General features: G+C 42.4%; 1 protein-coding gene across 1 annotated transcript in view; it reads left to right on the top strand.

Annotated features, from left to right (window-relative positions):
- wasf1 (WASP family member 1) overlaps positions 1-20544 on the top strand; it is a 49096-nt gene that overhangs the window by 27274 nt on the left and 1278 nt on the right. Inside the window, exons 4-8 of the mRNA XM_053445256.1 lie at positions 4175-4328; positions 7989-8106; positions 16822-16982; positions 18395-18571; positions 19819-20381. Coding sequence (XP_053301231.1) covers positions 4175-4328; positions 7989-8106; positions 16822-16982; positions 18395-18571; positions 19819-20381 — 1173 coding nt within the window. The remainder of the gene's footprint in view (positions 1-4174; positions 4329-7988; positions 8107-16821; positions 16983-18394; positions 18572-19818; positions 20382-20544) is intronic.

The raw sequence follows: 20544 nt of genomic DNA, 5'->3' as shown, positions 1-20544 counted from the left end.
AAAAAAAAAAAAAAACCTCCCCAGAAACGGGCATCAGGTGTCCTGAAGTTAGATGACTTTGGATTCACCACTAAAAGGCCAAAGAAGTAGACCTTTTCATTTTCTCTTCTTGGGTCTCAGTGTTTTAACTTATTTAGTACTGTTATCTTTTAAGTTTTAAGTTATCTTTTTGTGTTACACCGTTTTGTTCAAACATTGTTCTCTTTAATATAATTGTTCTTGAAAGCATTGTGGAAATAAATGCTTGCTCTGACAACTTGTGCAGACGTTTTGTCATTTATAGCCCATTAACACGAATGGTGAAGTCTTGCAAAAAAATATTGGTTTTATGCCCTAGCTTTAAACTAGCAAGTAATAATGGACCACGTGAAGTTCAAATATCGAGGCGGTAAGCAGCCACGACCCAAAGTGAGTGCCGATTTTTTTTTTTTCAGTCAGATGATTTTTTTTTGCTTTAATCCCTGGATATGTCTCTCTGGTCTCTTCGTCACCATTTGGCGAAGGGACTTGGGAAAATAGCTAAATTCATGCCTCAGAGATTCAAAGTATAATTTGTGGTCATGATGGCTCAAAAGCATCCGCACACTTTGCACACAATAACTCAGAACACATTTGCCCTTATATGATGTCCCAGCGCTGACTGCAGATGGTCGGCATCAACTTATGCATTTTACACAGAGGACGAATAATAAGCAAAAGAAAGGAGGATTCAGTAAAGAGCAAAAACTGACGTGGAGCAAAGTCACTGTTGTGCTCTCTCCTCTCCCTCCTCTTCATTTGCATATTTCCTGGTCTATTTACCTATCTGCTGCTCTGCTATTCAACCTCGCAGAGAGGTAGCAGCGATTCAGAGCTGCAGGTAGAAGTACGCAGAGGGGGGGGGGGAATATAGGGCAACATTTGCATTGAAGTACAGGAGAGAGAGAGAGGTGTGCCTGCATGCTAAAAGACAGCTTGGCCTTTGCCTTCTTCTTATCTTGACTGGCTCTGTGCAGGACTGCATCTGTATGAGCGAGAGGATGAAAAGAGGGAAGACATGATACATTTTGGTGAAACTTACAGCGAGGCTTGAGGAGATGGGAGTGTGTGTGTGTGTGTGTCACAAGAACTTCCTCGCCTCGCTTTGATTGAGGGTGTTTTTAGCCAGATGCTATCTGTCCAGGAGAAAGATATGAGAGAGAGAGAGAGATAAACTATACACCCCCTCGCTCACGGATAAGGAGCTTCACAGGCTGAGATCAGAGGCTGCTGCTAAACCTGGTGCATCTCCACCTCACAAACACATGCACACACACACACTCACACACTTCAGAGGACACTGACTTGCACCGATTTACTGGACACTTACTTCCACCTTAGACATAGCAACTACTTGTGTAAACCTAAACTTTACCCTAACCTCAAGCATGACCAATTTATATCCACTGCTAACCTGACCCTAACCACAATTCACACTGTACCTCTAACCCTTAACCAGGACCTCAGAAATAATGCTTTGGATTTTGGTCCCTGTGAGGTCAACTGGTCCGACAAGATCAATGCTTGAAAAGCTCGTCAAGAGCCAAAACAAACACACACACACACAACCACACACACACACACACACACACACAACCACACACACTGACTGACTCATCCTGTCGCAAACACATTTTGTAATTAGCATGTAGAACATCATGTTAAGATATCCATCTGTGTTTGACTGATCCACTGCGAGTGTGAGTGTGAGTGTGAGTGTGAGTGTGTGTGTGTGTGTTTCTGCCTGCATTGATTAGTGCAGTGTGCCTCTCTCGGCTCTGAGTGTTGCTTGGCAGGGTTCTACAGTCGCTCTGCATCGAACACATCCTCCTGACACACACCTCTGCAGTGGCCCAATCTTGTTTTTCACTTTAGCTCTTACTTGTCACCCCATGTGACAGCCCCTTCGCTCCCTCTAAACACACCGGGGCAGCAGGAGGCTGTGCTCTTGTTTGACATTCAGCACATAGTAGCACCCGATTGACACGCACCATTTGGTCACAGGGTACTCTTAGCCCTCAGATGGGGTCGTATAGTTTACTATACTGTATTCTGTCAGTTTATAAGTAGTTTCCATCCTGACCTTGACTCTGACCTTGCATAGGCAATAAGAAGTGAAATGCTCTACAGTATTACTTAACCATCCTAAACAGGCAGATCTCCCTCCTCACCTCCTCAGCTTGGGAGCTAAATTGACCTAAACCCTCTTTGATCTCACCATCTTACCCCTAATGTTTCTCTCCTGTGTGATTACTGTGGACCGTCTCATTCTCATGCCGCTGTGGCTTTGATTTTTGCCCCTGTCATCATTAGTCACCTACTTCTTATGCTGCAGATCTAGAATGAAGCATGATGTAGATATTAAAGGATAATTCCACCTCATTACCCCTTGAGTGATTTTTAGTTTAATCCTCTATTGGTGATTGTAATATAGTCACAAATTAACTGCTGGGGTGTGGGAACGCTGCAGCATCAATAAGAAGTAAGATGGGTGAAGAAACAGCTGCAGTCGAACAGGTTGGACTAGTTTTAAACAAACTGACGGATTAGTCAAACTTATTTGGATAAGGAAACACTTGCTTTACTGTGAAGTCCAATCCCCCCCCTCCCCCCCCCCCTCCCTCCTGGCTCTGCTCAGGTTACCGTATGTGTCTTTCGTAGATGCTGCCTGTTTTCATGCGTTTCCACTGTTTGACGTCACACCTCCCTCGCTGTTTTCTCCGTGTTTCACTCCCCTGTTTCGATTACTTTACCTTCTGTGTCCGTGCGGTTATATCATCTCCCTCTTGCATTCTCCGGCCTTCTTTCCCTGTCCTGGAGTGTCACTTACCTTGGCTCCCTGATAGTGTTTGTTAATAGTGATACTTCAGTGCCTCAGGTGGCTGTGGAAGTCATTATCCAGCTGCACCGCTGCAGAGACTGAAGAAGGATCAGATGCTGTAGCTGATCCTTTCTTTGCCTTTTCTAAAGTACCTTTGTTTGTCTTTTTTCCATGAAGGTAAATGTTGTTCTCTTGGCTCAGTTTTAAATAACTCCACAGTGTGTCATGTAGGTTAAAGATAAGTATTGGATTTAGTTCTGTATGTGGTACAGCGAACTATAACAATGCTTTTTCTAAATGCCACATGGCTTTTTTTCAGTTTTCCCCAGGGCAGCAGCAGAGTGTATCCATTTGTCCCTCCTTCATGTATAATTCAGATCTGGTTGCAACGCTCTAGATTTATTTCCAAGTCGGGTTTTTTTTTATAACTCGGCCCGACCCGATGGAGGTTTAGCATTACTCTGTTTTTTTTTTTCCTTTCCTCTTTCGCCTTCAGCAATTTCTGCAACCTGTTTTTTATTTTCTGAAAAGCTTCAGCCGCCGCGCAGCATTTGATTTCCCTCTGTTGTTCTCCTGCCCTCACAAAATGTCAGCTGCTTCCTTCATGAAAGAAGGGCAGTTATTCCCAATGCCCCTGACAGACGACCTCAGTCTCATCTAACTTAGTTTAGCTTTGCTTAGCTCAGCTGTCGTGTGTTGGTTTGCTTTGAGGGGGAAGTGAAATCAGCCAATTAGGACAACAATGAAGAGTCAGCCCATGGGATGGAGCTTAGTGGTGTCTAATAGCTTTGGTTGTGTGCACTGTTAACTGAGTGATTGTGTCAACGATTTTGATTGAGTTAATGAATTGGAGTCGCATGGTTATTATTGTGTTCATGAGAGAAACTTAAAGTTGGTGGATTTGTGTGTGTGTGTGTCCAGTGAACATTGTTTATTTTATTTTATTTTTTGCAGAATTTATATTATTGTTACTTTCCTATTAAATATTTATAGTATATTTTGGTTGTTCTCCATTATTTACTTAAGTGTTTCATGTGTTATTTGTTTTTTCTTGTTTAATTCTACTTTATTACTTTTACATTTTTACCTGTTATTTATTTGAAATAACCTTTTATTTTTTAAACCTTTTCATCTCATATGACCAAATGGATGTGTCATGTATCTCTTGTTAAATCTTGCACTGACTTTAAACAGGTCAGGAGAATATGTGTGTGCTCATTTTCTTTCTCTCTATCATCACACACTTTGTAAACATACTGTACATCTACGACTTGCTCCACAGGGAACCTGACAAAACGACAATAACTTGTCATCTTCCCCTCTTTCTCCCCACAGTGTCTCTTCAGGACATCACCATGAGAAAGGCCTTCAGGAGTTCCACCATTCAGGACCAGCAGCTTTTCGACCGCACGTCGCTGCCCATCCCTCTGCAGGAGACCTTCGAGACCTGCGAGCGGCCGCCGCCCCTCAACATCCTCTCGTCCTACAGGTCTGGATCCAGTCACTTCTCTGCTATATGCTCAAATTACATCAGAACATTCATTATACATCAACTTATTATAGAAGATGGTGGATGGTGATGATGGAGCCCAGCATGATAGTCACTAGTTTGATCGTTATAAGCGAATAAGTACGTTTCCACACCGTCTTTCAAATGGAAATACCAAATTAGGATTTAATGGATTGGCCCAAAGAGAGAATGATTACTCCCCAGTGTTCAGCTAAACTTGTTATATTTCTGACAGCAACTTTTATTAAGCACAGCCTCAATTGTGACAATGATGGACCACACACAGATGATAAAGACAAACCTAAGATGGGCTCAGACCACAGGAATCTAGGGTTGATTTAACACAACTTGGGTCGCTGCTCTACTTTGAGGGAAAATATGCCTGATATAGAACAGGCAGACTTTCTCTCTTGGCTCCTGAGGGTGAGCTGGGCCGGTGAAGATGAATAATCCATAAAAAGCTCTGCTGCCCACTGAGACCAGCACTCCCTCCCTTTTCATCCCTCTGCTTTCTCACCCTGCTGTTTTCTCACCTCACTCCTTTTTTTTTATACTCTCACTTCAATTTTTCTTTTCCCACCTCAAGCTTCTTACCTGACCCTTAATACTCTCACCCTGACCAAGCCTGTTAAAGAAGGTTTCAGGCCAAACGCAGTCTCTTTATTTTCTGATTGTGTTACGCAGGCACTGTAAGGAGACAGGTGCAGGTGAAGGCTGATTTATTCTGTTGTGTTTTTAACCTCTGGGTCTCGACATGACCTCGACCAACCAAAAAGCAAGTGGGGTTGTTTTTCTCACTGAATTTATCTCCCAACCATCTTGTAAATGTTTGAATTTAGACAAGAGGTTCAAAGCTTGTTGAAATTGAATTACATATAACAAATTTTTACATCTTTTACATCACACAGCCATCAGGGGCAATCTGATACGAGGACACTTCATCTGGGGGAAAGGAGAAGTTGGGGATCAAACTACAGAGATGGTGCGATGTAATACAGATCATATACCATTCCACCACACTACTGGTGTTCAAGGATATTTTCTTGCTAGCGTTCGACCCGCTCTACCTCCTGAGCCACAGCCGCTCATGGATTCAGCTCTAGAACTATTATGAATGTAAAACAAAGTTCTTTACATAATAAAGCAATAAACACATCTCTCCCCTCCTCCATCCTTGCAAAGATTAAAACAATATTAAACAGAACTGAGGTAAATCTCATACACCAAAATAAAATGAAATATTTAATCCGGCAATATTTTATAAAGTTATCTTTGGTTAATGACATATAATAATGTAACTCCACAATAAATGTCTGTCACAATTAATTTGTCAGACAAACTTCTAGATCCCAAAACAGTCACTTGCATATTAAATATGTCAAAGAAACATAGAAACATCTAATTTTGACAGTTTAGAAACAAAGACTCGATCACAATTGTTGCAGCAAATCTTCTGTCGGCTAATTAATTGATTAGCGCTTCCGCCGTCATTAGCAATTTGCCAGACGCAAATCATCCCCAGATAAGAAGATGTCGTGACGTGACATATTCTGCTCATTTGATGTTTCTATGAGGAAATAATGAATTTCAGTTTCCTCTTCATTCGGTTCCGACTGCAGTGCTGATTGGTTCCTCTGCACTGAATGGCTGATTAGGATTATCATGGACGACCATTACATTCTTATGATTCATAATTTATAAAATACCGCTCTTTGATCTTTTCAGTTGCTTCTCCATTCATTCTCTGCCCGTCTTACAGCCTCATGACTCTTTTCTTCTCATTTTATTCTCCCCATTCGTCTCTCTCCTCTCCTCAGGCTCCGACTTCCACACTTTTAGCTACTGTGTTCTCACCCTCACTCTCTCTCACACACACAAACACACACAGCAAAACACACCTCTCACACACACACACACACACACACAGAGCGACTACCATGCATAATTATATGCACCAACCCTCAAATACTACCCGCAGTGTGCGCACACACACACACTAGAGCGACTGTATCTCCGCCCTTGCCTTATCCAATTGTTTGATTCTGTTTTCTTCCCCTTTGTTGTTCTGCATATCATTAAACTTTCCACTCTTGCTGTTTGAAGCTTTTCCTTTTGATGCTCTTGTGTTCTTGGTCTTATCGCTGTCATCGTCAAATAATTGCCTCCTGTAGCTTGGCAGCTGCACCGTGAGTTCAAGTTTGGGCTCACAGTGAAATTTAGACCAGGATTAGGAGGCTAGAAAAATTCAGCTCAGCTTTTAAGCCACTTTTTGGTTAATGCATAAACTTTTGTTTAAAAACATGTTTATCTCGGGGTTGTTAAACATCCTTGGCTAATTAAAGTAGCCTAACTTTTGCTGAAGTCGTGATCACTTGATCATGATTGGACCCAAAACGTCACGTGACACATGCAGATGGATGACAATAAAATAGCTAACGTGCGAGAATAAAGTCACAATATTACAAGATTAATGTAATTTAATTTGAATACATTTGTGATATTATAAGAATAAAGAAAAACATTTGCTAGGAAATAAGCAGGCAGGAGAATTCTTGCTCGTCAGAGTTCCACTCCTCCTGGATCCAAAACCTCAATAATTATTAAGATTGTGAATGTTTGTTTCCGTCTTTCAGTAGCTACATCCTTAGTCAGGACGCACAACATACGCCTTTGCCTTGTTTTGAAGTTTAAATGGAGAGTTGTGATGTAATGTAATAATGTGGAAATAAAGACATTTATACTGAGAAGGACGAGAACATCAGCAGGGCAAATCCCAAGGCTCATCCCCCTGTTGATAGGAAATGACATTACCAGGCAGTGTGCATGGGCGTTTGTGTACGCTCATTTCCTTGTCGAGGGGGAACCTTTTGATGTGATAACTACCTGCTTCTTTTTATCGTATGACTCCCTATCATCACCGCGCCGCTCCATCCACTGATCACCATCCACAAAGACCTCTGTAATGAGACTGAGGAAGACAAATGAGAGAGAATGAACGATAATGCAGGACATTAGCTAGAAGTGATTTGTTGAAAGAAAAGCAAGGGCAGGAGAAAAGTGAGGATTTTTAAACACGTCTCTTGATCTCTGTTTTTCAATTGAACCTGCAGTATCTATATTTTAAGAGACAAAGTAAAATATGTGTGTGTTCTTTATTTTGTAAAGAAGGAAATGGCTAATTGTATGTTTCTTATTGTCCTTTTTGAGCAATTAAAACAATTAGTTGATTAATACATTAGTTAGTCAGCAACATTAAGTTGAACAGCAAAATATACTGTAATATATACTGAAAACTGAAAATAAAACTCAATTCAAAGTTTGTATCAAATGTAGCTGTAGCTAGCAATTATTTTCCATATGCATTATTATATATAATAATCAATTGATTACTTTGTCAATTAAATGATTGACTGTTCACAATAGTTCAAATTAGCTGGTGGTGACAATGTTTTTTGTCCGACAAACAGGTCAGTTTACTTTACAACAAGGCAAAGAAATGCAGCAAATATTCATATTTATAACCGTATTCATATTTGTAGACCTATAATTCTAACTTGATGTTATTTTTAGCTGTTGTTCAAACAAAGAGTAAAAGAACATCGACCAAAATGTGACGTGCTCCCTTTTTCTCCTCCACAGGGACGATGGGAAGGAGGGCCTGAAGTTCTACACCAATCCATCCTACTTCTTCGACCTGTGGAGAGAAAAGATGCTGCAGGACACAGAGGACAAGAGGAAGGAGAGGAGGAAACAGAAGGTGAGTCTCGAAAATTACGAGCACAGGGCCCCGGCAGCGATCATCAGACCTTCTCTGATCGGCATCAGTCCAGGCTGTCACCAACTCGTTTATCTCAACAAAAAAAAAAAGATACCCAAACACCCACTGGTGTGTCCTGCTCGAACAAACTGATTCACTGGTAGATCTACAGGCCTGGCTTCACACCATGTTGACTAATGCTTTAATTAGTCACCACTCACAGATTAATCAACTCTTCCTTGAGTCAGCCCTCCTAGTTATTACTTGTGTGATCATTACATCTAATTAATGGGAGCATCTGCTGTTCAGTGTGCGTCATCTCTCTGCCGCTGCACAAACACACACACACGCACACACACACAAACATACACAGCCTCGAGAGGAAGATCTGTACACATGCGCGCAGTCTGATGAGCTTGTGTAAGTTTAATTTTGATTAACGCAGACACACTCCAATTAAAGGAAAGAGCTCTTTTGCATCCGAACGCCGCTGCTCGAACTAATCAGATGCAAAGCTCCGAGCCACCCCTCTTACTCAAAAGAGAGGGGTTTCCCACCCTCGGCACCAGGAGCTCTAATCAGCACCAGCTTGCATTTCCCTGCGTGGGAAGCGGGGAGTGCTCCACCCCCTCGGGCTCCCGCGCTGTCAATCAAAGCTTATTACAGTCACGTCATTGAGGAATAAGGGGAGCGATTTTTTTTTTTTTCCCCGTGAGGGTTCTTGTAAATCAAGAGGATATAATTTGCTGGTTATGAGGTTTTTAATGATTGAGGGAATGGTGCAGAAAGAACAAAAGGGCGAGTTCAGCCATGAATTAGCCGGTGAGGAGCTAATGATGTTTATATGTTGTGGTTTTTGTATTTGCCAGCTTCATAACAGGAAAATAAACACAAATGAGTTTGTTTTCTAAACGAAAAACACAAACCTCATTTGTAACAATAGACGGACTTCACTTACAGCAGAGGGTTAGCTTGATATGGCCGGTTGTAGCCTGAGCTCAGTCCACTTATTTCGTTCTAATTAAAGCCCCGGGTGGGCTCGGCTCGCAAAGCCTTGTTCATTTCCCTCCTCACCACACTGGCAGTCAGACAGACCCCATGGACAGACCTAGAAGACCTTCGCAGGGAGAGTGGGATGGATTAGAGGGATTACGCACATATATTTCTTGGTTTGTGTAACCATCACGGTGGATAAATGGTCTGAATGAGGATTGGGGTAAATACAGTGTGGAGAAGTTGTGTGGGTGTGTGTGTGTGTGTGTGTTTGTGTGTGTGTGTCTATTGGGAGCATGCCGAATCAGTCAGTAACAGGGCGGGAGGTGGAAAATAAGAATTCTGGTCACACATACACAATCAAATGGGGGAAATTTAGTGTGTCGAGCATTGATCGATTTTCACTTAATCAGCTCATCTTCTGTTTCAACCACATCACACAGTCTGTGTTTGTGTGTGTTTATACTCTTATTTGTTACCTCTTTGGGACTTTTCCCAGCGTAAAAAAAAAACTGACCTAGTCAGGACCAGTGGGCCTCATGGGGACCAAAGCTCAGTCCTAATGAGGCTAAATGTAATTTCTGGGGTCCTGGTTAAGTTTAATGTGATGGATGAATTGGTCATTGTTAAGGTTAGGGATAAGGTTTTAATTAGGCTGTACACAATGAATGAAAATAAATGCAAGGTCCTAAAGAGTATAGCTGTGCAAAGCCCTGTGTGTCGCTGTAATTACCTTTGTGCTCCACCTTATTATTTCAGCAGTTGATTATAGACATCATATTTTCAGCTTAAAACTTTCCGACATGCGCATAGACAGTGATCCAAATCCACCCTGATCTGAGATGCCGCTGCAGCGTTGAGGACCTGACAGGCCGGTCACTCAGTGTGAAGCCGCCTGAGATCGGCTGCCACAACATTTTGTGCCTGAATGTTCGAGCTATCTCTGACTTTTTCTGCTCCCTATTGCCGGTTGTTCAGATTCTAAGTTATTAATAAATAAAGACAAAGGTGCACAAACGAATGATAAACATGCTAGTGAAGAGTCTGACACATTTAACATATTTAATAAAGAGAAAAGCTTCACATATCTGACTTTTAAATGTTTTTCTCAAATTACTCCACCCATTGAAGCTATTGAAAAAGTAAAGGAGGTTTAGATGCTATTCATTGTAGCAGCAATTCAGGGCCAAGTTTCTTCTTACACAGCAACAAATCAAATATTTAAGCTTTGGCAGTTGAAAGAGCAGCTTGAAGGACTCAATAAATTAAGGGGCAATGAGGATAGTTATTATAGCAAGTTATAATTCATACAGTTGGATGGGTTCTTATTCTTTCAACAGATTTATTCACCTCAAATAAATCCGGCCTTTAAGCGACCTAAACATTTGGTCTTGTATCTTTACTTCCATCTATGTCTTTTACAGCAAATAGAAAAATCGATGTTTAAGATCCAATTTCTTAATTGTGTATAATATATGCTGCGATGGAGGGCATGGGAATCAAAGCATTGATGTGCACTTATATGAAAGTGTGAAAATATAAGTTTGTGTTTAAAACATAATTTCAAAATAGAATGTGTAAAAACTCTTAATTAAAACGTGGACATTTTAAACATGTTTAAATCGGTACATCAGTAGGGTAGAGAGAGTCAGGGAGAAGAACCCTGCAGCGTCTTAATCTCATTAGCTCCTGTTTTAGCTTCGGCCTCAGTGGATTAGCAGTAGACTATATGTGCTGAGCCGGTCAGAGGGAGACGGGCAGAGAGAGAGAGAGAGAGTCCCAGAGATGCATGCGGGACAAGAAAGGAGTGAGAGAGAAAGCGAGGACGTCATTTAGAGAAACCGAACATCACTGCCTCCCTTTGAGATCAGTCCACACGACATCAAGGTTCGTCTCCAGCGTTTTAAGTCCCCTGTGGAGAATCCCTTTTGGCTCCTCCTCTCTCATTGCAGCGCTCACAAGCATCTTAATACTGACATTTAAGTCTCAGGCAGTTTTTTATACATATAAACCAAAGCAGCAGTAAATGCTTTGTGAATTTGTCCCTAGATGGTACGCATCACTGCCAGTCCTCATTAAAATCTGCAGGCGTCCACCGTGAAAGGATAATAGCACAGCTTGTTTAATTGACAAGGCTGTATAAAAACTAAATCCTGCATTGTGACCTGTGAAGAAACGTTCCTGACTTCATTTCCAAACGATACTAAAAGGACGAGATAATCAAAGTCCACAAACCAACAAAGACAAGAAGCCTCTTTGTTCGTTTATAAACTGCTGAGAGGGAAACTTCTTGTGAAGAGTGTAAGGGATCCGTGAACTCCAGTCGCAACAACATGAATAACATATATATGTGGACATTCAGAGTACACATAGTGTATCTCGATGCAAATAAATAGAGAAATGGATTGCATGTTAAATGGCGACATGCTGACATGATACTTTGGCTGATGATAACAGTACATCTTGCTTACAAAGATTACCATCATCCAGCAGATGAATATGCATGCAAGCATATTACCCTAGTCCACAGCACAGCTACAGTATGTAACAAGAATCCTTAATGGCTGTTTCTGACCTAAGAGAAGCTTGTTAATGACTGTAGATGGAGCAGCAATTTGTTTTTTACTTAAACAGCACATTTTTACACACGAGGACTGAGAAACATCCTGGATGCCACTTAGATAATACATGCAAACACCTCATTAAAGCAGCAATTTGCATGTTAGCAAAGTAAAGCATTTACAAACCATCTCCTTGGGCTCTATGCTTGTCTTGTGAAAGGGTCGAACATAAACCAGGTGCACAACAAAGGCAAAGATTCTGATCTTCTGATAATCTGAATTGTGCCGTGCCACGACTTTGAAGGCATTGTGGCTTATGTGCTGAAGGGCCTCAGTGATCCTGATGCTTTTCTCAAAGAGTCGAGTATGAAACAGATCATCAGATTGAGATGTGTGTCAGATAGCTTCTTATGAAGTAGAGATGTTCCGGTACCGTTTCCCTTCCTGATTCTGATACCTAGACTCTTTTAAAAAGAAACACATATACCGTTCAAGTGCTCTTTAGAACTCGTTAGTTCAGGTGCAAGAATGAACGCAATGGAGGACCATGGTTTGGAAATGACAATTAATGACTGATTTAGATTCAAATTTACAAATTTATATGAAGCCAATTGAAAACAGTGCATTTACAAGAATATTCTCCATTTCTATCACGAGTACATGAACTTGTCAACAGAAGAAAAATGAGACAGAGCTCCCTGTACACTTGTCTACAGCTTCGATATACAATATATATGTCCATCAAAAAACAATGTTAAGACAACTGAGCATGTGTGATATTCTATCATATAGCTTCCGTGGTAAATAGTGCCTTGCCAATGTCACGGAAGAGGAAGGTTGTATGAATAAAGACTGCCCTCAGTATCTCTGCTCCTCTGACTTTGCTCCTCTCAACCTTTTCCCGATCCTGGTCTAACTCGGTGCAGCTGGAAATGCCTTATCTTGTGTGTCCGAAGGGCCTTATAAGAGTCCTCTCTGAAACCCCTCCTCCCTTCCTCGGTACCCCAGAGGTAAGACCCCCCCTGCCCCCACCCAACCCCCAATACACCACATCTGTCGGAGCATCTGCTCCCAGCGTGGCAGCCTGCAGCCCTCCACCCTCCGCCAGTAACCGCATTTGGTTTGCTCTGGACGAGTGAGCTTCCTTCCCGATACTAACAAACACTCCAGTATTTCACTCTGTGTCCTGGCTACATCCCTGGAAACTTTGCTAATTGCTATTTTCATTCATTTCGGTCGCACTTGTCTACATTTCTAAAACCTCCTACCTGTGAATAACAGTTACTAGAGGATACAGTAGAATAATACATTTGGGACACAGCCATGGAGGAGATGCTTCACTAACAACAAGAAAACTAACATGACACTTTGGAACTAATAACTTACAGCTTTGGAATGCGATCCCTCTTCGGATGCCCTGTTTGCTTCACTGGCGTTGGTTGGGCTTGGATTTTTGACTAACATCACATACTGACATGTTTGCGCGTAGATGTTTTCTTAATGGTCAACTGAATTGTCATAACAAAAAAAGTTACATATCATCTTTGAGACTTTAAGATAGATAGATAGATAGATGGATACTTTATTAATCCCGTGGGAAATTTAAAACATCTGCTTTTCTGCTAACATTGATTTCAACCACTTTTGGAAAGTGGAATGTTTACTTTCAATAAAATAATCAAGGAGCTTGTGCAACATTCTCTAAATTCATTTGTAATTTAAATAAATGTAATCTTAAGCTAAAGATAAGTGCAGCACAGGTACGTACAGGATGGACCTGCAGCATTAGAGGTGTGTGTGTGTGTGGTGTGAGGGAGTTAGTGTAGTTGTCAGCAGTGTGGTGGTCCAGTGGTTGTGCGCCTCTTTGGGCCTCCCTGCGGGGGTCGTTTACCCGCTCACACAGAAACAGTTCTGCTGAGTGTGTCACATTGAACATGTACTAAAAAAATACAGACACTAACAAGAGCCCACATTTACACTCATACTGTACAACTGGGTACGAGTATGGACTCAGACCTGCACATGAGATTACATTCTGTATATAACATAAATCTATATCTGGTGTATCACACAGTCACAGTGCTTACACAGCAGCTCCTCCTCTTGCCTGGGCCGTTCAGATGAAGGATGACGACCTAGCAAAGGCACAACCTCGGAAAATTAACTACATTTGTAATGGCTGTGACAAACACATGCACACAAACACACACGCAGAGGCACCCTCTCTCATTTTCTCTCATATACAAACAGTGAACCGCCCCCACTTGTTTACACTTTGCTATTTATCTTCAACACAGACAGTTTTCAGCTTCACATTGCTCCAGTGAAGCCTTCACTCTGAGACACTGTGTTGGACACAGGTTTGCCTGTTGGATGAATGTGTCAGGCTCTTTAACTGTGATTCTTTGCCCTTTTTTCTGTCTACCAAGTAGACTGGCACTTAGTAGAGCATATATCATATATCATATAACAGTCCCCTTATATTAAGCCACAAAGCTAAGGTTAGATTATGTTTCTCAACTACATGTTAGTTAAGGGTTTCTAGTACTTTACCATACAGTTGGTGTATAAAAAGCCATCACCCATTTAAAACTAAATGAAAATCCGCTTGATCCAGAATTGTATTTGGATCTGCACGAAATTGCACACCCCCTCACTATGTCTAAGTTTTTTTCATTAAAAGTAACACACAATTCTGTTCATCAACGAAAACTGCCCTTTCTCAAAATGTCAAAAAAAAGAAATACAATGTGTTCTGGATCCATATACAAATTGTATTACCTCCTTGGCGGAGGTAATAAAAGCGACAAATCTCTCTGAGTAGCACACGCTCACTTATTTTACTGCTGATAGTCCTCTTTAATACTAATATTAAATATTGCTGAGGCACGATGCCCACAAACCTTTCAGGAAGTCAGAGGTTAATAGAAGTGAAACTAATCTTCCAAATGATGCACGAGAAATGCAGCTGGATCTTAGAGGCTCTAATGTTTGGAAAATAGTAGAAGACAAAATATGTAAAGATTAGGACGAGGATTCTTCAGCCTCAGCAGACTTCAGGAGGCAGAGCTGCCTCGGGTTCGTCAGTTCAGATGTATGAATGTGTTGGAGTAGTGGGAGGGATAAGGTCATTCATCAGGATCTGTGAGTGTGTGTGTGTGTGTGTGTGAGAGAGAGAGAGAGAGAGAGTGAGCACAGAGGCTTCCCCTCAGCCAATGCTCATCAGGGGTAATGGTCCATAATGAATAAGAACCTAATCAATGTACATTACCATTAGGATTTATTCCCACACTCAATCTCAGCCGCCCAGCCTCAAACCAGATGAGATGCTGTCCACTACCCATGTTGTGTTGAATCAACCACCTGTCAGCCACCATGTTTGATTTAAAGTCACACACACACACACACACACACACAAACAGTCGTAAAGGGTAGACCACACCAAATGTCGTCTCAACACAAACACACAATCTGCATGTTGTCTACTGCTAGAAACATAATAACTGTTTGACTGGCTCTATAATATCTCTCTCTCAACTATATGTCTGACAATATTCTGCATTATTCTATATGTCAACAAATACCACGAGAAGACCAGACTCACTACAGCACTAAATGTGTTAATCCACCACTCAAAATAGCCCCAAAAAATGTAGTTTTTTTACTATTTATTTAAATCTAATTGGTTCAGGAAATGTTTCAGTCGTTTTTCCTCCATAATTGGTGATTTATTGACTTTTCAGTGGGCCGTCAGCAGAGTACCACAGGTCGGCAGTATCCATAACACGTTGCTTTTTTTTGTCTTAGCGTGGATTTGTTGACAAACTTGACATGAGGGAAAACAGAACAACACCATCCTTATTCCTAAACTATTCACTAACACAGGCAGATAATGTTTGTTGTTTTCAACTGAACCGTTTGTGTCGGTACTGCTGATTATTGTCTAGTGTGAATGCATAATTAAGATGGTTCAGGATTTATTTGAACTGTACATTATTCATTTTAGTCTCCTGAGTTCAAATCTGCTCTTTTACTATTCTGAGTTGACTCGCTCAGGTGTGTGTTTGTTTTGCATGTCATTCTTCAGTGTGTTGTTGTTGTTGTTGTTGTTGGTCGCACACACAGAAATACGCACCTTTGTAGTTTGTCCTTCCATTCCAGTGAGATCTCCCTCTTTCCGCATCTTCTGTTTGCGCTCAGCTCTGTTCTTTCCCCGTGTGTAGGTTTTTGGATGTTTGTGTGTGTGTGTGTTTATGTGTGTGCACAGTTGTGTCCCACCTGTATTGTGACGTCCCCCGGAGCTGTGAACGCTGTCATTTTCTGTTTAACAGCACTTTTCTGTTCCCCTCTTTCCCTTTTGTCTCACTCACTCTCTGTTATTTCGTCCCTGTTGACGCGTGCAGCCGCGTTGAGCTCAATCCGGTGCTGTGTTGATTATTTGGAGTCCAGCCTCTCCTCACCCCTGGTGCTTCTCCTGTGGTTTTTGTTTTTTTTCTTGTAGTTGCAGGATCCCCGCATGTATGACCAGGTCTATAGGTACTTAGACCTTCCAGGGCAGGTATGTGAAAATACAGAGATTTGTTTTTAAAAAGACTGTTGATGTGTGTGATTTCTGTCTTTTACAGGCCTGTGAAAAGTGTGTGTGCCAAAAGTCAGTCTCCCTGAAGTGTGGGAGGTGGAGAGTGCTGCTGTCGTTGAATTAGTTTAACTTTATTGACGTTTATACACGTTTCATGATTTGATTTGGCCAAAGTCACTGAGCACTCCCTGTTCCCAAGCTTGTATGAGATATTATTTTCTGTGAAGTGCTTTTGCTTTTAAATAACTGATTTTGTGAACTGTATCTTCAGAGCTAGTTCAGCACACTTTTTGGTAGATCGATATGGCTGCCATGTAAAATGAAACGGTTTGGTGTTTCCATCGATGTGGCAGCATCAGAAAAAAGTGTAAATAAACTAAGATATTTAAATTTAGTTGAATCGTGTGTTTTTTAGTTTACTCAAATTTTCCTTTTGTTAGCACGTAACCCACAGTCTGCGTATTTTTGTCAAACAAGACGACAAATGACGGCAGCTAATCTGTTCTTTTCTCCCCCGTCACCGTGTTGGGGGTATCACCTCACTCTTGCCTCCACCATCCCGTCAACTCCCCTTTACCAAAGATGAAGGCAATAGAGCGTCCGCCGGAGTCGGAGAAGATCCCGCGGGCGCCGCACGACCGTAAAAAGGAGTGGCAGAAACTGGCTCTGGGTGCGGAGCTGGCGCAGGACATCCCTGAGGACAAGCACAGAGAGGCCAACGGATCTGCAGGTTATCATAACAGGTACGTGGAGGTGGATGTCCAGTATGTGTCACATATCTCATAGACACATATATTTAGGTCGAAAACATACAGGCGTCAAAAGATGTGAGTAATGTGCACATGGTAGCCACAGGGATACATGATATTAATCACCAGCACTGATTGGTGAAACACATATTTATCAGCAAGACGCAATCACTCGATCTGCAAAAATAATAAATTGTGCCCACTCCATCGAGATTAGGTTCTTTCAATTTACACTTGGCTGGTGCAGGGGGAATGCAGCCACAGCAAACTGATGATTAGGGTCCCTTGTAGCAGTGATTGCGTTTATTATGCCTCAAAGCTCGGACGCCACTCGTTCACAATCATTTCTCTGCCAGTCAACGTGATTAATGAGCAGCGGTTTAATGCAAATTGGTGTTTTTTCTTGGATTTGTTCTGTGTCATGAAAAGTTGAAATATTTTTCTCTCCGAGCATAGACGAGGACGGATCTCGATATAGAATGAATCCCCCAGTATGTGATGTTCAAATAGCCACGGTGTGCGTGAAGGACGAAACTAGCAGCATCACCCCGGGGATTGTTTGTAGCACATTTGAATTCATCGAAGCACATCCGGATTTTCATTTTCACACTCATCGATCCCAACATCCTGAATATGTCAGACTTTTTCATCAAGATTTACAGATAATTCTTTGGAGCAATCAACAAAGATGTTTTAAAAATGTCAAAGAACATGATACAAAATTCCTGAATCTGCACCAGAATGAAATGATACCACACTACTTCCACCTAGTTTTGTATCTTGCAAACAAACAATCAAACACTGATGAAAACATGACCTCCGTGCAGAAGGTAATAACAGAAAGAAGCTTGAAGCTTTTGTATTAATATATCTTCATCAGAGGTTGACTACAGATCTAAGAAAATAGTCTTTCTCGATTTAATAGGTTTCACTGGCTAGGAACAAATACACCAATGAGATTCTTTGTATATTTTCAGTATTGTTGGGACCTGGACCTCTCAGAGGGGCAGTGAGGTGATTTCAAACATAACAGAGTTCAGATATAAGGATAAAGATAAGAGGATAAACTTTTTTTGACTGTTTTCTTCTAATTTTCACTGGAGGCCTTCTCTTCAGTTCAGTATTATTCTAATCCGAAGCAAAACTGAGAGGAAAAGTACTTCAGAAATTGTAAGAACCAAAAATTGTTGCTCGCTGTTTCCAAGTTCACGTTTCATGTGAATATATTTCATCTGAAAATGATGAGGACTGAAATAAACTGTGCACATGCGATCGCGTGCACAAACCCCAAAAAAGTATGAATAAGTTATAAACAGCTGGGAAACAGTGACAACGAGATTCCAAAGGACAAAACTTCCCAGGTCCCAAAGACAAGTGAGAAAATGAAAGCGTACTTCTCTGCTCAGGGACCCTATGTACACGGAGGAAATGGACGGGCACTTTTCGCTGGCGGCGCTGCCCTACACCCAGATGAACGAGCTGCTGAACCGCACCGGGGACAGAATGTATTCGCGGCCCCACGACCCGCCACCACCTCCTCCCATGCACCCACTGGGAGAGATCAAGCCACCCTCTGTGATCAGGTGGGACCAGAAACCCTCTACACACACACACACACACACACACACACACATACACACACACGCGTAACATCAGCCTCATGTAATCTTAGGGACCTTAGTTTAATGCGTTCCCTGGCATCTACAAACCAGACAGATGCTGCAGCTGCGACACTAAATCCTGCTCGTGTGGTTTTCCAATCAGATTCTAGTGTGAAGAATTATCTGTAAATACCATTTCACCTCATCTCCGACTCGCACGGGCACACATACAATTGCAATCCGGCTCATAATCAATTGAGTTGGTCTATTTATTTCTGTCTCGTACGGATCGATACCGAGTGGCATTCTATCACGTTTATTATTGCCGAGCTTTTGTTTGAGGATTTTTTGCTCTGTTGGAGCTGAACAGAAAAACACAGGGAAGAATGGAACGCTGGATGGATGGATGGATGGATGGATGGATGGATGGATGGATGGATGGATGGATGGATGGATGGATGGATGGATGGAGTTTTGTCGACTACAGACAACATAAAATAGGAAAAGGCTCAGAAAGGGCCAGGATCGATAGAGTGTTAAGGCCACTGAGAGTATTAAAGGTGGTTTTCCTGCTGCATATGTCACCGTCTGAAGGAATGGAGAGATCAGAGGCTATGATTAAGGCTGCGGCCACAGCACCACAGAAACAACATTGATTTTCCTTTCTGAAGTCCTTGCAGCGTGCCATCTCCTTTTCTTAAAAACACTTCATCCCCTGTTCTTAGTTTTCACTCCTTTTCCGACGCTTCATTCCACCGTCTCTTCACCACCATCGTGCTCGGTGTCGAGGTTTCTCACTGCAGCATCAAGTGTGCTCGGAGGAAATACTTGTTTCTCTTCTTCTCGTTCTCTCGCTGTGCTTTGTGTTGCAGTGTCCTCGGTTAGTAGCGCGATCCACCCACACAGCTTCAGGGTCAGTGAGCGGCCATAACTGATAACATTCGGTCCTTAATGTAAATAGGAAAACACACTTGACGGCTACAGAGGAGATATCGGGCCACAACACTCACCCACTGAGGACTTGTGTAGAATCTGTGGAAATAGCGTAAAAGCTCGAATTGTTATAAGGATGTTGCAGAAAATGTTATTGCAAATTGCCCCATTGGGGGACTAATGAGGGATTATCTCATCTTATCTTATCTTAAGGAAGAATGTAGGATCCCACTGTTACGTCGACCTGAACTTTTGACTCTTGTTATCATTCTGTCCGTCTCTCTCTCTCTCTCCAGCTCCAGTTCGGGTTTTTCCGACAGCAGACCTCAGTCTCCGGCACGAACAGCAGGATTCAACTCCAACACTCCTCCTCCCCCGCCTCCACCTCTTCCCCCTCCGCCTCCGCCCTTACCCTCCTCAGGCATGCGGGGCACCCCTCCTCCTCCCATTCCTCCTCTACCAGTCCAGCAGCCCATGGCGATCCCACCTGCCCCTGCTCCCCTCCAGATTGCTCCGGGGGTGCTCCACCCGGCGCCTCCGCCCGTGGCGCCTCCACTCCACTCTTCCTCCCCGGCTCGTCTCCAGCAGGTCCTGGACAAGGGCCCACCCATGAGCTTTGGAGCCCATGCGGCCGGCAACATCCTGCCTCCTCCCCCACCGCCTCCTCCTCTGCCTCTCCCCGGAGCGCGGAGCTCCTCGCCGGGTATGTCAGGACCGCCACCGCTGCCGGCCTTCCCCTCAGCAGGAGCCATGGCCTCACCCCACAACCTCCACGATTTGGGGTCCAAGAGGCACCACCCAGCCAGTCTACCGCCCATCAGCGATGCTCGCAGTGTCCTGTTGGAGGCCATCAGAAAAGGTGGGTCCCGAGCTGCAGTTCACAAGTTGCAGAAATGCTTCAAATCTTTAATATTACATTTCAAACAAGTTTTTAAAGCGTCAATTGATTGACAGATATTTTAGAATGTCAAAAATCTCAAATGACAAATTTGAATGCCAACGATAGTGAATTGGATAAATGT

Source organism: Pleuronectes platessa, chromosome 17 (assembly GCF_947347685.1).
Source record: "Pleuronectes platessa chromosome 17, fPlePla1.1, whole genome shotgun sequence".
In the NCBI taxonomy this organism is placed as follows: Eukaryota; Metazoa; Chordata; class Actinopteri; order Pleuronectiformes; family Pleuronectidae; genus Pleuronectes; species Pleuronectes platessa.
The sequence above is the reverse complement of the archived record's forward strand: the minus strand, read 5'-3'. Positions and strand labels throughout refer to the sequence as shown.